Source organism: Salvia hispanica, chromosome 4, assembly GCF_023119035.1.
Source record: "Salvia hispanica cultivar TCC Black 2014 chromosome 4, UniMelb_Shisp_WGS_1.0, whole genome shotgun sequence".
Taxonomy (NCBI): Eukaryota; Viridiplantae; Streptophyta; class Magnoliopsida; order Lamiales; family Lamiaceae; genus Salvia; species Salvia hispanica.
This window is the reverse complement of record NC_062968.1, coordinates 53,401,922-53,417,716: the sequence shown is the minus strand read 5'-3', so window position 1 is coordinate 53,417,716 and position 15,795 is coordinate 53,401,922. Positions and strand designations below refer to the sequence as shown.

The window sequence follows — 15,795 nt, the reverse complement described above, 5'->3', positions numbered from 1 at the left end:
TCTCTTGTTAGTGGTTGATCTAGTACCAACTTTTTTAATGTTTAACAAAAAAAATCCGATTTCAAGGCCTTCTTATTAGTCTTACCCCCCGGTTGAGTTTCAAAGGAGGAACCGCTTCATCATTTTCACCAACTTTTCCGGGGTTTTGGGGGATATTGAATCCTCCACCTCCGTTCCACCATTACCATCGCGTCCGGGTGATAAATTCACGTTTCATAAGATGATAAGACTCGTAACCGCCGCCGGCCGCCACTCTGTGGCTAAGTACCATGGCACCCTATGATCTTCTTCGGGCCCACAAATATTATATACAAACAAAAATAAATAATGTATAACCCAAAAAAAAGAATATATTTTATATTATATATAGTTTGGGCGAAAATTTAAAAAAAATTTGTAAAATTAATATTCAACAACTTATTGAAACGCAACGGGTTTTTCAAACCTCATCTCTATCTACATCTATCTATACTATATAAATAACAAGGTTTGTTTGGAGGGAAACAGAGGGAATCTTTAGAGAATTTTCCTCACATATATTTACCTCTTTTATTAAACCTTTTTTTTTGTTTTATTTTAGAAAAAAATATGACATTGAAGACTAAAATGAAAAATAAAATTAAAAAACAAAAATAAAAGTCAGTTTCTGGATCAATCCAATATCAAATTTATATAACTTGATCTATATAACAAGTAAAAAAAAGTAATTTGGCTTTATTCTAAATAAATGTGATTGTACAACATATCTTATAGATATAGATTATTATTATAGTAATATAGTTTTATATTTATATTTGTTTTTAACCTTAACTAATATTAATTATTTATGTTCTTGAACTTTTTAAGGAAATCTGATGTGATCCACCAAATAAGAATTTTTTTTAAAATAAAAATTATAAAAATAATATAGATTAGACAATTAAATTTATTTCCAAAGAAATAAAGCTAATTAGTTGCTGGCATCTAATTTCTGAGTTGATTCACAATAACCAATAAATTTTTATTAATGCATCTTAAAATACCATTCAATTACATGACCTCCATTTCACAAAATTATGCAACGGTTTTGTTGTTTAATTTAATTTGATATTATATATTTTTTCGATTTTTCCATTTTTCAATTATACTAACTTTTAATGATTATGCTAACTGTTGTCGATGTTACTTCGGCATTAATTATCTACTAGTATCACCCCTCGCGCGATGTACGGCCCGTTAATTATATAATTGAACTAATTCAAATTGTGAGTTCACATTTTCTAAATGGGAACCATATCATTATACCAAGTCCTAACTCACAAATGTATACTATAACAATATGGAATATCTGTCTTCTCACCAACCTTATAAATTGCATAACTTGCAACAAAATTTCACAAAAGAGCTTCTTGTATCGCCTCATTGTGTTTAACAAACCACAGAAATTGTGGTAAAATGAAGTGATCTCACCTGTGAAATGAATCCATAAGAGCCCCGGCCACTCGTGCCCAAAGAGGCCTTCCTTTCTCACTTACCCCGTTTCGCCTTCAAAAAGAAAAAGCACCTGGTATATCTCATCCCCCCAAGAGAGCCCATACTCCCTTTGCCGTTGGCCAAAACGAGAGGGGGGACCGACGCCCGGCATTTTCGTTGAAGGGGGGAGACGAGTTTCGACGGGGAGGTCGTTGTTCAACCCGCACCCCAAAAACGCTGCGCATCCAATTTACCGCCAGGGGCCGAGGATCATCGGGGATTTTTGACTTATACCGGCGTGTAGGCCCCCTTCCCGTAAAACGACAGTTTTTCCACTCCCAATGCATACCGTTTGCCCTAACATCCCGGGGAAGCTAGCCGGTCGCTAGCCTACCATTGGAGATGCTCTATCCCAAATATAAAAAAAAAACGCTTTTAAACAGCTGAACTTAATTGATGTATAGATCAACAGATGATCAACATATACACAAAAACGCTTTTGTATTGATGTAAAAATAAATGTTTTGGATGTGTATAAATTTATATTCAATTAAAATAAATATCATCAGTAGCTTTTTTATAATTGACATAAAAGAAATGAAGATCTCTGCATGAATGTCCCCTCCAGAGATTTTTTTTTCACGTGTGTTATTTTATTTTTTCTTCAAAGGCCTTACTTTACCATGATTTTAGTTGTTAGCTGCAAATTTAAAATAATTTGTAAATTGAGTCAAACATTAAGTAAACAATTCATGTAGTACTAGTATAACATTTTTTAGACCAAATAAAATCTGCTCAAACACATGTAATGTAACCAACTTTGGCATAGTAAAAAAAAGATACAATCTTGGAGTACAATTTTTTTTTATCAAATCTGTCCCAACCTATATAAAATGTTAATTATTTTAAATAATACTATCGAATCAATCACAAAATTAAATTTCCGGCACCAAATCGGTACACACAAGAGAAAAAAAAAAACATAATTATACAACAATACTAATTCTAAAGTGATATTATCACAAATTGTTGAAAGTGAATCACAACAAAATGTTTCCAACCAAAATTCATGGCAATTCCTTTCTTCTAGTTAAACAGCCAATGTCAATCATCTCAAAACTAATCTAAAATCGAAACAACAACATATAAACATAACTATAGAGAAGCTGCTTACCGTAGATTTTCAGCATCAGCAGCCTAAGATGCCTATTTTTATTATAAGTCACTGAAAAACAAAGTTTTTTCTCCCAGCAAAGTTCCATAAACCATACAAACAATCAAGTTCACAGATCAAGGAACACAAACTCTTCGATATGTGAGATTAAGTAAAGAGAGAATAAAGTGGAAAATGAAAAAAAGGTAGAGAGACAAAGAGAGAAAAAAGTAAGAGAGAGTAAAGTAGATGTGAAAAAATGTGTTGACTTTTACTAAAAAGAAAAATGACTCTATTACTATAGAACGGACGGAAATGGAAAAACGCCCCTATTACTATGGAACGGAGGGAGTACTAGTTTGCTATCTTTTGATGGGGGAGGCCTTGGGGTGGGGGAATCGACCCTCCCTCCATAATAATGACCTATGAGAGCCGATAGATAGGCCCTTGCTATGGGCTCCCACTGTGAATGCGCTAAGGAGTAGTAAAAACAAATGTAAAGATCTGATATGGGCCTTGTGTAGGTTGGGTTAAAAAAGAATCAAAGCCCAGCCCAAGTTACCCATTACCTAAACCGCCGCCCAAGTCTTACACGACGTCGTATTCTTTGAAAAACATTCTCTGAAACCCTCCCAAACGAACTGAGGTCACTCCACACTCGAACTCTCCAGAGAGAAGGCTCAGCCCTACTCCCGCTCTTCCGGCTCTCTCTCCTCACCCGATCCGATCTAGGGTTTTCTCATTGTTTGTGTTAATTCTTTTTAATGGCTATTTCGTCGTCGACTCCTGATATTTCCGGCGACCGGCAATCTGGCCAGGACGTTCGAACCCAAAATGGTAAGGAGCGCTTCATTCAACTATACTTTTGCATTTTTTTTTACTTGTGCATTTTCATTTGAAAATAGCGCGCCGGTGGTAACATCTTCATTTCCGTCCCTTTTTTCTTTTGTTGGAAATATGTGCAGTTATGGCGTGTCAAGCAATTGCGAATATTGTCAAGTCATCGCTTGGTCCCGTTGGCCTCGACAAGGTACGAGGTGTTTCACGTATTTGAAGTGGATTCGTTTTGGTGTGAAATTAGTTTCATGAGAATATACGGTTCCACTATGGAGATTAATTAGGATTAGGCTTGGATCTGTACTGCTACGAGGGATTTGTAGCTTAAAGTTGCACTATCTATTAAAGGCGGTGTCCTATATGTTCCAATAAGTAGATTGCATTTAAACTGGGGAAGAAGGCACACTGGCACACAGATAAATTCATGTGGGAATTGCCTTTTTTCATTCCAAACTTCAGTTAGCATGTAGTAATACATACACCAAGTCTTCTAGCTTTGGGAACTGTTGTTCTGTATATTCAGAACATGGGGATTTTCATTGATTAGTTTCTATAGTAAAATCCATTAAGTTCAGTATTCTGCCATTCTGTAAGGGGCTCTGGTAGTATATGTTGAACCTAAGTTAAATCCACATATTTAAGCCTATTTTCCTGCAGAAATCTACATATTATATCTATGGTGTATTGGTGTTGCGTATTGTATCCTTCACTCTATATGGGTACTGTAAGCAATATTCCACTGCAAACAAATAAAGATCTAATTTACGGAGAGACAGTTTTAGGTCTTGCAGACTTCCATCACCTTGTCTATCCAACTAGCTGTTTCATGAGGCATGATCCATCTTTGAAAACTATGCTACCTAGCTTCTGTAATAATTCTCATTAAAATCATGTAAAGCTGCTGAAAATTTGTGTTTCAGCTTTTCCAAAATTAACACCAGCTTGAGAGTATACATCATACATGTATCAGTAATCATCATTATTTTGGGGTTCAGAAGGTGTTACTCTCTGTAGATATTATTCTCAGTTCCTAGATACTTTCTCCAAGCATATTAGTCATTTAATGCTCTGCAACTTGGAATTAGCAGGTAGCACTGTACTTACTTTATTTGGCTACCACAGTTAGTTTGTTTTTTCAGAATGTCATGCAGAGTACGATTGTCGAGAATTTATTTGTTGTGGGATGTTAACAAGTAACAACAAATCTCTTATTTCAAGTGTTTGACAAGTTTTTTTTTGTTTGCACCAAATGGAGGTGCATGTTCTCATTCTAAGCATGTTTGTATAACAAGTGTGCCTATCCTTGGTTCATCTGAGTGGCCAATTGAAATGAATGTCCAGATAAGCTAAGATGACCTATTGAAATGGGATCGATGGAGTATTATGTAGCAAATTCCTTGTATTTTTAAAGCAACGTATGGTTACTGCTTCTATGTAGCCATAACAAATTAGCTCCATATTATAACAAATATGGGCTAAAACTGTGGGTACATCGTGCGCGAAAATGTCTTACTTCTAAAAGATACTAAACCTTATATGGAGTTTGAAGTATATTCAGACCACCCAGAAAAAATAACTTGAACTTTCTCTAGTATCCAGGTGATTTCATAGTACTGGAGAGATGTGTTTCTATAAGATGTACTTCTCTTGTCTGCCAAAATTTTTTCCTTTCTATTTCCTGTTTTATTTTCTTTGACCACAAATGGGAAAAGTGGAGACTCAGTAGTATCTTATAAGCAAAGTAACCGCTATATATTAAATGTTATTCTTCTTTCTCAAATGCTGTGATTTTGTTTGTGCGTGTCTGCACTTGTAGTGGGAACACTGAGATATATACTATATTATGCTTCTCATAGCCCTTTGTTTGATTTTAGATATTTTTGTTTACCTCTTACTCTTAGTATGGAGGTCATAATGATGATTTACTACTGAGTTGATCTTTGGAATCTGATGGTTTTTTCTACCCTCCTCTCTATTTGGTTTCCAGATGCTTGTAGATGATATCGGTGACGTAACGATCACTAATGATGGTGCCACAATCCTAAAGATGCTTGAAGTTGAGCATCCTGCTGCCAAGGTGAATGAATACCAAACTTTTTTTGTTTCTTTTCTTTGTATTTTCAGTTTTTCACTTTTTATTTAACTAATTAGGTCATACATGTCATGCCTTCATAATCGTAGGTGCTTGTTGAGTTAGCAGAATTGCAAGACAGAGAAGTTGGAGATGGGACAACTTCTGTAGTCATCATAGCTGCAGAATTGCTTAAGGTAGTATTGAAGATATTATTGCTTTTTAGAGTTACTTTTTCTCTGGGATTATATTTATCTGAAATTTCTTTCCACAGAAAGCCAATGATTTAGTGAGAAATAAGATCCACCCAACATCAATAATTAGTGGTTACAGGGTGCGCTTCTCAATTCAACATCTTATCTTTCTTAGTTTTCCCCTGGATTTTCTTTTTATAAACTTATTGTAAAGTCCTTTTTATGTTTATATGGACTATATATTGTCAGCTGGCTATGAGGGAAGCATGCAAATATGTTGATGATAAACTGGCTGTAAAGGTATAATTCTTGTCATTTATTTTATTTGTTTTTGTGCATGAATAACTATGAAAATGTCTATCTTACCAGAGTTTATTAAGATATGATTCTGCTTTGCTCTTGGGGTACACATTTCATTAGTATCGTCCTCTAGTACCTTTGTGCATAGATGCACAAAAGCTTTTGTGCTTAGATGCAAAGTTATGACCTGTTTCAACTTTCAACTGCAAAGTTATTATTTTGAAGAAAAGACTGTCAAAATCTTTTGTGCTTAGATACATTGGTTATAGACATATAGGTTGAGAGTTGAATTGTATGCATGTTGGAATCTATCTAGTTTTGGTAATATTATGATGTGCTGCTATAGTCCTGTTGCATGTTGTTAATGGGATGTAATCTATTGATGCCTTGAACTGATACTTTCTGTAAAATGTGTAGGTTGAAAAACTTGGTAAAGATTCTCTTATAAACAGTGCCAAGACCTGCATGTCCTCAAAGTTGATTGGTGGTGATAGTGACTTCTTTGCAAGTCTGGTAAGCTGATGACTGAATCAAATGTTGCTTCATACAATTGCCGCTCTGCATGCTGCATATCTTTACTTGCTAGTTTTTTGTAAAAAACTTGGTTGTTCTCCCACTCTAACCATTGGGGCTGTTCCCATTTCTTTGTGTAATATTCCTATGTCTCCTTGTGGAAGTTGATTTCACCTTAAAATTTACCTGATTAGTATGTTGTCCCACGAGGGTATTCATTGTATTCTCCCGATTGCCTTGACATCTATGTCTATGCTTGTTTACTTTTTTATATGAGTTTCTTCTTTCCATCGTCTCAAGTCATACTTTATCTTAATTTATCACAATTGATGTGTAGGTTGTGGATGCTGTACAATCAGTAAAGATGACAAATGCTAGAGGAGAAATTAGATACCCAATCAAGGTTGGTTGTGGTTCCCATAGAATTTTTTATCTTGGATGTGAGCATTTTTTGTTCTGGGAATTGGTTTCCTATAGTTCATTTTTCAGTACTATCTTCAATTGGGCAGAGACACCTTGTAGACTTTATTCACTAAGATAAGCTTAAAAGAAAGATTCTCCAGTTAACTTCACCTTTCATCTAGAAAATGGGAGTTCTAATGATCTCTATGTTAATCAGGGAATCAATATTCTTAAAGCCCATGGGAAAAGTGCCAGAGATAGCTATCTATTGAAAGGATATGCTCTCAACACAGGCCGTGCTGCACAGGGGATGCCCCTGAGAGTGGCCCCTGCCAAAATTGCTTGCCTTGATCTTAATCTTCAAAAAACAAAAATGCAAATGGGAGTCCAAGTTTTGGTCACTGACCCTCGGGAATTGGAAAAGATTCGTCAGAGGTGAGTAAATTTTCAGTACCTATCAGCTCCTAGAAAAATAAAATTAGTGGATTGCGTTTCGTATATTGGATTACTTTTTAAACGTACATGTGGACATCTTTAATTAAAACAGAATCTGTTATACTTCTGTTATACTACTTAAACAGATGGTTTCTTAGAGCTTTTAGAAATTGAACAGGATTGCTCCTTTTTTACTTAAAAGGTTGTACTTAGAGAGGCTGCATCTCGGTTTGATGTACAATCATCCAAGTAGATCTTATTGAGCTTTGCCATACGACAGTTTATGAATGCAACTTTTGTCTTGCAGAGAAGCTGACATGACAAAAGAACGTATTGAGAAGCTTCTTAAGGCAGGAGCAAATGTTATTTTGACTACCAAAGGAATCGATGATATGGCACTTAAGGCAAGCTTTTCCCTGAAAGTTGATTTGGATTCCTTTAAACCTGCCTAAAATGGACTTACTAATCAGTAGCTTAATTTATCTCTCTTTGAATGTTTAACGTTCCTTGTTACTCATGCTTTCTCATGAATCTGCAACATATTGGTTACTAGTATTGTAAATATTAATTGGTGGTCAATGTCACTTCATTATTAGTAATCCAATACAATGAGATTTGTTAAGCAGACTGGAAAATAGTGTTACACTTTCGAATTGATCTTTTATAACTGTATGCTAATTATTGATCCTGTAAACATTACTATCTCACTGCTATTTCAGTACTTTGTGGAGGCTGGTGCCATAGCTGTCAGACGTGTTCGCAAGGAAGACCTGCGCCATGTTGCTAAGGCAACTGGGGCTACTGCGGTATATTCTTTTCTCTTCTAATGTGACTCTTGCCTTCCTACTTGCATAGTTGAATTAGAGCTTGCAGATAATGATGGAAATGATCAGTATAGATACTAAATAAGTACAGCTACTCAAAGGACTAGAGAAAGATAACCAATCAAGTAGTGGTTACTTGTGGGCACATAGAGAATAATTTGGTTTGATCAAAGTAGTTTTACGCATATTGCTCTGCTTTTTCCAAAGACAGCCATCTTTGCTTCTAAATCTAATTATACGTCTGTGCTCAAGTTGTGAATACTTGTCATGTCTTAATGTCTCTAGGTCTTATCTGTGGCTCTCTTATGTAAAGTATTTACTAAAGTAACTACTAACTTGTTCCTGCTGCATATGCCAAAGCTATTTCCAGAAATTGAGAAATTTGTTTCCAAGCATATTGGGAAGCTTTACATAATGAAATATATTCATTATGTAAAGACTGGTAAAATTGAGAAATTTGTTTCCAAAAGACTGGTAATCCTTGTTAGCTGTAAAATAAACTGAGATGATGTATATTCATTGCAGAGGTGAATTGAATTTCAAACTCTGTTCTGTGGAACCTTTAACATAATGGAGTATATAGATTTTATCATTTTCAGGATGTGTGAAAAGATCAATAAACTGTTTTAGACATAATAAATGAAGTGAAGGATTCTCACTACAGTCTGTAGTATGTGACAGAAAGATTACTGTCTTCATTGGAGGAGATTACTGCAGTTCTAACCACTGATTCTATTCAGGTCTCCACTTTCGCTGATATGGAAGGGGAAGAAACATTTGATTCTTCACTTCTAGGCTATGCAGATGAAGTAGTGGAGGAACGTATCGCTGATGATGATGTAATTATGATAAAAGGGACCAAAACATCAAGTGCGGTATGATTAGCCAGCTCCATGATGTCTAATTTTTTTTTCATTTGCTTAATGCTCTGTTTATTATGGTCCTTAAGGCTTTAGCATGTCCCCACGATCTGTTATGCAAGCCTTACCAATATGTTTCACTCTTTTTTCTTATTAAGTTCTACTGCATTTGTTTTTCTTTCTTTTTTTCCCTTTGCCTATTTCATTCAAATGAACAATGGTTTTTTTGAAAGATGAAGACTTATTACAACCATTGTAGTTCCCAAGGAGCTAACACATAAACTTTCTTCAATATTTACTCTATTCAGGTTTCCTTGATACTTAGAGGTGCCAACGACTTCATGCTCGATGAGATGGACAGGGCGTTACATGATGCTATATGCATTGTGAAGAGAACACTGGAATCTAATACAGTAAGTACTTTTATGTGACAGAAGATTGAGCCTGATTTTTTATCTGACTACCATCATATTAAGTTTACTCTGTTTATAACAAGATCAAGGTACAATAATTTCTTAGTTTTATCTAAGTTCATTTGGATAGATGCTAGGAACTGGATTTTTTTTTTAAATCATATTAGATTGGATGTAACACCATGAAGAGTGAGGTAGGTAGGTGCAAGAGTCTGGCTTCTTTTTATGTAATTCTTTCCTTGAGATCTCTTTAACTTGCCCAGGGTGTATATTATTATTACTTTTCTACTTCTTTCTGCACAAGTTTGTCAGATTGTCACCTTCGCTAGACATGTTAACAGTTACGGTCTGACAGAAAAGTTCCTGCTATTATGTAGTAGTATGTTTGATGGTATCCTTGTGATTGTAAAATGTAGGTAGTTGCTGGTGGAGGTGCTGTTGAGGCCGCCCTATCTGTATATTTAGAGAATCTGGCAACCACGTTGGGATCCAGGGAGCAGTTGGCGATTGCAGAGTTTGCCGAATCCTTACTGGTTATACCAAAGGTTCACTAATATACATGCATTGTCCAATACTAGATAGTGGAGTAGTATTTATTTTATTTTGCTCCTGAACTGACTATTGGCTTACTTCTTCCTGTTCAGGTTCTCGCCGTAAATGCTGCTAAAGATGCAACTGAGTTAGTTGCTAAACTACGAGCTTACCACCACACTGCGCAAACTAAGTCAGATAAGAAACATTTATCAAGGTACTAATACCTTGTTATTCTGCATTACTATATCAAACCTTTTTCGACATATTTGAGATAACACAATAAAGATTTATTGATATTCTTCTCTTGCCTCCGAGCAATGTTTCTGCAGTGCTGTGTCTTGGTCACAGTAAGTTAGTAACTGGTGTGCGGTTTTAGTATTTCATGTGTATATATTTTACTCTGTTTCCGGTGAAGCTGCATGTTAGATATTGTTAGGGATGTAAATCGAGCTATTTGATCTGGGCCTAGTTTGGGCAAAAACGTTCTTCGGCTATGCTGTCTGGTTGGAATTGTATGTATACATTGTCTATTGATAACCTCCACCCTTTAAGCTTCCAATTTCAACAGTTAAGAGTACTAATTATAACATAGCACACCACCAATTAATTTAGAGGCTGTTTAAGTATCTACAGTTATGTCAAAGTCCTTAAATTAAACTACATAAAAGATGATTTTTCAGCCACAAGCTCTAGAGCTTAGCGGTATTCCTCCTTTTTGTAAGGGTGAGAGACGTATTACGAATCCTAATCATCCCATCTCCCAACACTCCAACAAATTTTATTTTTAATATATTCTAATATTCTCTGTTCAGATGTACAAGTCATTCCCTTATTAAATTAGCAATTAACCTAACACCCTTATTACCTGACTTGGGTCCAGTGTATTTGCTACTCTGAGTTATCTTCATATCTGAGATCTTATAAGCTTTTAGTGTTCTCTAACTTTTAATGCTTTTTTAAAGTAAGTGTATAGTTATTTATTGTTTTCAAATTGTTGGCTGTAGAAGCTTCATGTGCCCAACAGGCATGTCTGTTTGAAATATTTGAACATGCTGAGCTAAAAAGAACTTTTTCCTTCTTTATTATCAGTGTATGCTACTAGTCGTGAATCTCTGATTGGTTTTGTATCTGATTGCTGCAGCATGGGTCTAGACTTGGTGAAGGGTGTCGTCCGCAACAATTTGGAGGCAGGAGTCATCGAACCTGCTATGAGCAAAGTGAAAATAATTCAGGTAAAGAGTCAAACACGAGCTTAAATCAACCTATTAGGGCGTTGATGTCTAACTCAAACTATATTTGGCATCATTAAATTGTTACTGCCATAAATTTCTACTGAAACAACTCCACTTTTGGTCAGTTTGCTACTGAAGCTGCTATTACTATCCTTCGGATTGACGACATGATCAAGCTTTTCAAAGATGAAAGTCAGAATGGCGAGGATTGAGTTGGGTACAAGATGACGTCGGTATGGTGTTTTGACCGACAACTATCATTAGTCCATCGGAAGGTTGTGTTTTTTTCGTTACATGGTCTGCTGCTATTTGTTTGATTTTGAACCTCCCCCTCGCCTAAAGTCTGGGTGAAATTTTGTGGCTTGTGGAACAATTGTGCCTTCGTACTTCAACTAGTGTCGAATTATTTTAGAGCGCTATTCTTGTATTTTGTGATTCTTATTTAGTTGTGCCATCGTTGACGGGGATTGTCGGTAGGTTGGTGTTAAATGTTTTTAATTACTACAACTTTTACTTATATTGTTTTCAAACTTGATGAATTTTTAGTTGATAAAACCGATGTCCATACGAAGTTGCGGATAGAAGAGAATCCTTGATAAAATTATTTATGAGAGGTGATTTGATTCAAGTTGACATGTGAGTTAGCAATAAAAAGTGCTACTATAACACAAGAAAATATGGAATGAGAATAGTAAGTATAATTGATGGTTGTTTCCGTTGGTATTAAGAAGAACAACCCATCGTCATTGAGGTAAATAAAGTAGAATATAGATCGGACATTACTTTTACAACATGGATAACTATTGCTGATTATTTAAATGAAATAGAGAAGTGATTTTAGGTTAAAATAACAATCCCCATGAAACCGGTAGAGAGGATTAAGTACGTAGTTAATGAGGAGCACGTGAAGACGCACATGCACGTGCTGTGTATTGTGTTTGGGGATCAGAAACCCCACTATCCCCTCACATGCTTCAATAAATACTTGTACTCTTTTTCCACTCCACTTCACTAACACCCATCTTTTTCTGTTTTGTTTTTTTGTGACTCTACTTCAAGTGCTTAAAAAAATGTAGGGATGCATTTCTCTATCGTCTTATCAAAAATATTGAATGAAAAAGTAGGGTTGGAAAATGTAGGTTCATTTGAGGTTGAATGTTGGTGGAGGTAAATGGAAAATGGGAAGCCATCCAATCACCAAATATGCTCAAAAGTAATTGTACGGACCGTACTGATTCCTACTTAAAAATCTTTCTCCCCACCACCGGCGCCACATCTCTCCTTCCATGTGACCCAGCATAGACAAGCACCTCACATTCACACGCACGCACATATTTGATTTAGCATATAAACTTTCATAAGGCTGATCCATGTGGGGTTGGCCAACCCTGCGGCCCCATTAGGACTAGAAAACTTCATTAAATTCGAGTTTTCATCCACCTCGCGTGTATGCATCTATTTGTGTTCCACTTTTGTTCTTACGCTCATTATATGTTGCTAGGCACAGACACCGCACCATCTTTGCCTTCTAACCCTGGCGATGGTCTTCTTCACTATGTTCGATCCCATGAGTTCCGTTTCATAGATTTTATTGTTGTATAAAAATGTTGTGCTACGTACGTGCAGTGGTAGATCCAGGGGCGGGAGGCGGCGACCTCCCCCCTCATGCGCTAATTTTCCCTTTATCCGAATGTAAAATTTTCATGTTTGTCTCCAACGTCGCCCAAAAACTCCGCTTCACTCTCATTGGTCTATACAAACTTTTTTAATTTTGTTTAATATTTAATACTATAATACTACTAAAACTTTACTACTAGAATTTTATTAGTGAGATCATTAATTTCTCCATATATATAACATGTGCGTGTGTGCGCGGGCGGATGGTACGGTGTGGGCGGTTAGCCCCCTCTTTATTACGCAGTTTATTCCACTGAATTACAGCCCCTTCCAGCTGTCGCCACGTGACCTCTTGCATCCTTATGAATTTCCTACTGCCTTTTTTTATTTTTATATTTTATGCAACTATTTTATCCATCTTTTCCTCCAATTTTCAAACCATAAATTTTGTCGAGACATTGCAATCTTGCATTTGTACGTAGCACTTTTCCCATGCGGATGTGGTAAATCAGATTTTTGTATTGTCGATCGGTTTTTCCAAATATATTTACTTTACTTCATAAATCCAATCTTGTACTTGTTCATACATTACACACTTAATTAGCCAAATGTCGAGACTGTTGACACTTCGTTTGATGAAATGCTAGATCCAATAAAGTGTTGTTAAATAGATCAAGTGTTTTGACAGATTTTCTGTAATCCAATTATTGAAATTGCAATAAGTATTTGAAGGACAATATAATTCAATAAGCTCGAAGCTACTCTCCATATATATTTCCATCAGTCATAATATATGGATGGTGGAGTGAGACATATATATCTTGAAGATAATATTTACTAAATCGTACTGTAATATTTTGTGAAAATCACACGTATATGACCTTTCCAATCAGAATATATGATGGATTGACATACATTATTCTTATAATCAATCATCAATTCCATGACCTATATCTCGAAGATAATATTTATTGAATCGTACTTAAATTTTGTGAAAAATCACACATATATGATCTCTAATTTCTTGAGAAAAAGTATGTTACTATTTCTTTCCAAAAGTATCATTTACAACATTTCAAATACTCACATTTATCTAAGGATGGGTTTGTTTTCCATGGTGTCCCACTAATAATTTCACTATACAGGAGTAAATATGCAAATTATATATGCAATCCCATTAATGGGGAATGAGCCTGGTAATTAAACAAACAGCATTCAAAGCAGGATTTTCAGTTTTTTATTTTTTTTATGAATAGGCATATTAGGAGTATGCACGTGGTAGCATATGCTTCTATGAATATCGCTCATTTTGAAATATCATTTTTGTAATTATGATGAATATATGTAGCATGCAGAATTCTCACATTTACTACCTACTACTAGCATCTATAATTAGTATATATATGTATCCTAGAAATACCAAATATAATAATAAGTGATAACAATAATAATAATATTATAGATAGAGGAAATGAGAGAGAGTGCATGGAAGGATTGACTCTGCCCACGTTCGGTTGCCCCCTTACTTGCCATCATTTATACCTTGCTTTCTGCTTCTTCACACATCTCTCATCCTTTCTCTCTCTATGGATGCCTACGCTGGACTCTCCGTAGACGATCTCCTCGACTTACCAAACGATGACTTTCTCTCTTCCTCCTCCTCCTCCGCCGCCGCCGCCACCGCCGATTTCCTCCTCCACCATCCTTCATCCTCCTCCGCCGCCGAATTTGAGGACTCATCCAATATTCCTACTAATTACTCCACCGATTTCACCGACATTTTCCGCGTTCCGGTGAGTTCTAGGGTTTAATTGTGTGGTACTGCATGCTCTAACAGTTGTACCTTCTCAAATTAGGAATTACTAATTTTGATTTCTCGTGTAGACGGAGGAGGCGGCGGAGCTGGAGTGGCTGTCGACATACATGGACGATTCCTTCACCGATTTTCCGGCGAGCGAGATCGCGATCGCGGCCGCGTCCGTCGACTTCCACGGCCGCGGGCGGAGCAAGCGATCGCGGGCGGTGAATCAGGGGGAGAGTGGCGCGGAGGTGGCGCGTAGGTGCACGCACTGCGCGTCGGAGAAGACGCCGCAGTGGAGGACGGGGCCGATGGGGCCGAAGACGCTGTGCAACGCCTGCGGCGTGAGGTACAAGTCGGGGAGGCTGGTGCCGGAGTACAGGCCGGCGGCGAGCCCGACGTTCGTGCTGACGCAGCACTCGAACTCTCACCGGAAGGTTCTGGAGCTGCGGCGGCAGAAGGATCTGCTCCTCCAGCAGCAGCAGCAGGAGGCGTATGGGCGCCATTTCAGGGTATGCTGACGTCGCCGATCTCATTTATTGATGTTGATTTTCAATTTTCAATGATGAATGAATTTAAGAGAGTTGGAGTTTTGGACTTTATTGCCTTCCATTCTATGAGGAGTATAAATCAATCAATCAATTTTTATCAACTCATTTAGTTTTGGATATGGACGGATAATTACTCCATTTTCGTAGAAAAATGTTTTGGATGAGATGAGATGTTCCTCTTTTTTTATTAACATGCATGATATATTAAATAAATAAAGTGTGTGACTTTACTTTATTATGACACGTATAAAAATATGCACATCTTCAACTAGTCTCGATGGATTGAAAATATTATAAATATCTTATAGTTGTATCATATTTTTTGCATAGCTAGGTTTAAAGTCCAAAATGAGAAATTAACTGATTTGTATAGTATGTTGGATCCTCCGCTCATGCGAAGCCCCGAATTACCGGGAGGGTCTAATTTTTCATTAGGGTCGGTCGAAAACGCGGTGATTTAGTTTGCAAAATGCTCATGAAAAATAAAGTGAGACAAAGCGTAGAATTGTGAAAAAATGCAGACAAGGGCCAAGTGTCAAAGCTGGTTCTGTCAGATGTATATGGAAGGAAATTATTATGGATAAAGTTCAGATATACAGATAAAGAGTT

At 36.5% G+C, this 15,795-nt stretch overlaps 2 protein-coding genes across 2 annotated transcripts; both read left to right on the top strand.

Moving 5' to 3' along the window:
* The first annotated feature begins 3,225 nt into the window (after nt 1–3,225).
* On the top strand, nt 3,226–11,737 carry LOC125222912 (T-complex protein 1 subunit alpha-like). Its single transcript, XM_048125799.1, has 17 exons — nt 3,226–3,442; nt 3,571–3,635; nt 5,430–5,519; nt 5,624–5,710; nt 5,788–5,847; nt 5,957–6,007; nt 6,425–6,520; nt 6,858–6,923; nt 7,140–7,357; nt 7,665–7,761; nt 8,077–8,163; nt 8,922–9,056; nt 9,350–9,454; nt 9,871–9,999; nt 10,099–10,202; nt 11,130–11,220; nt 11,346–11,737. The coding sequence occupies exons 1-17, from the start codon at nt 3,370–3,372 to the stop codon at nt 11,430–11,432; spliced, it is 1,641 nt and encodes a 546-aa protein (XP_047981756.1). The 5' UTR covers nt 3,226–3,369; the 3' UTR covers nt 11,433–11,737.
* A 2,605-nt stretch (nt 11,738–14,342) lies between these two features.
* LOC125219781 (GATA transcription factor 4-like) lies at nt 14,343–15,350 on the top strand. The gene is made up of 2 exons (XM_048121842.1): nt 14,343–14,630; nt 14,722–15,350. Exons 1-2 carry the CDS (start codon nt 14,424–14,426, stop codon nt 15,154–15,156), a joined length of 642 nt encoding a protein of 213 aa, XP_047977799.1. The 5' UTR covers nt 14,343–14,423; the 3' UTR covers nt 15,157–15,350.
* The last annotated feature ends 445 nt before the right edge of the window (nt 15,351–15,795 follow it).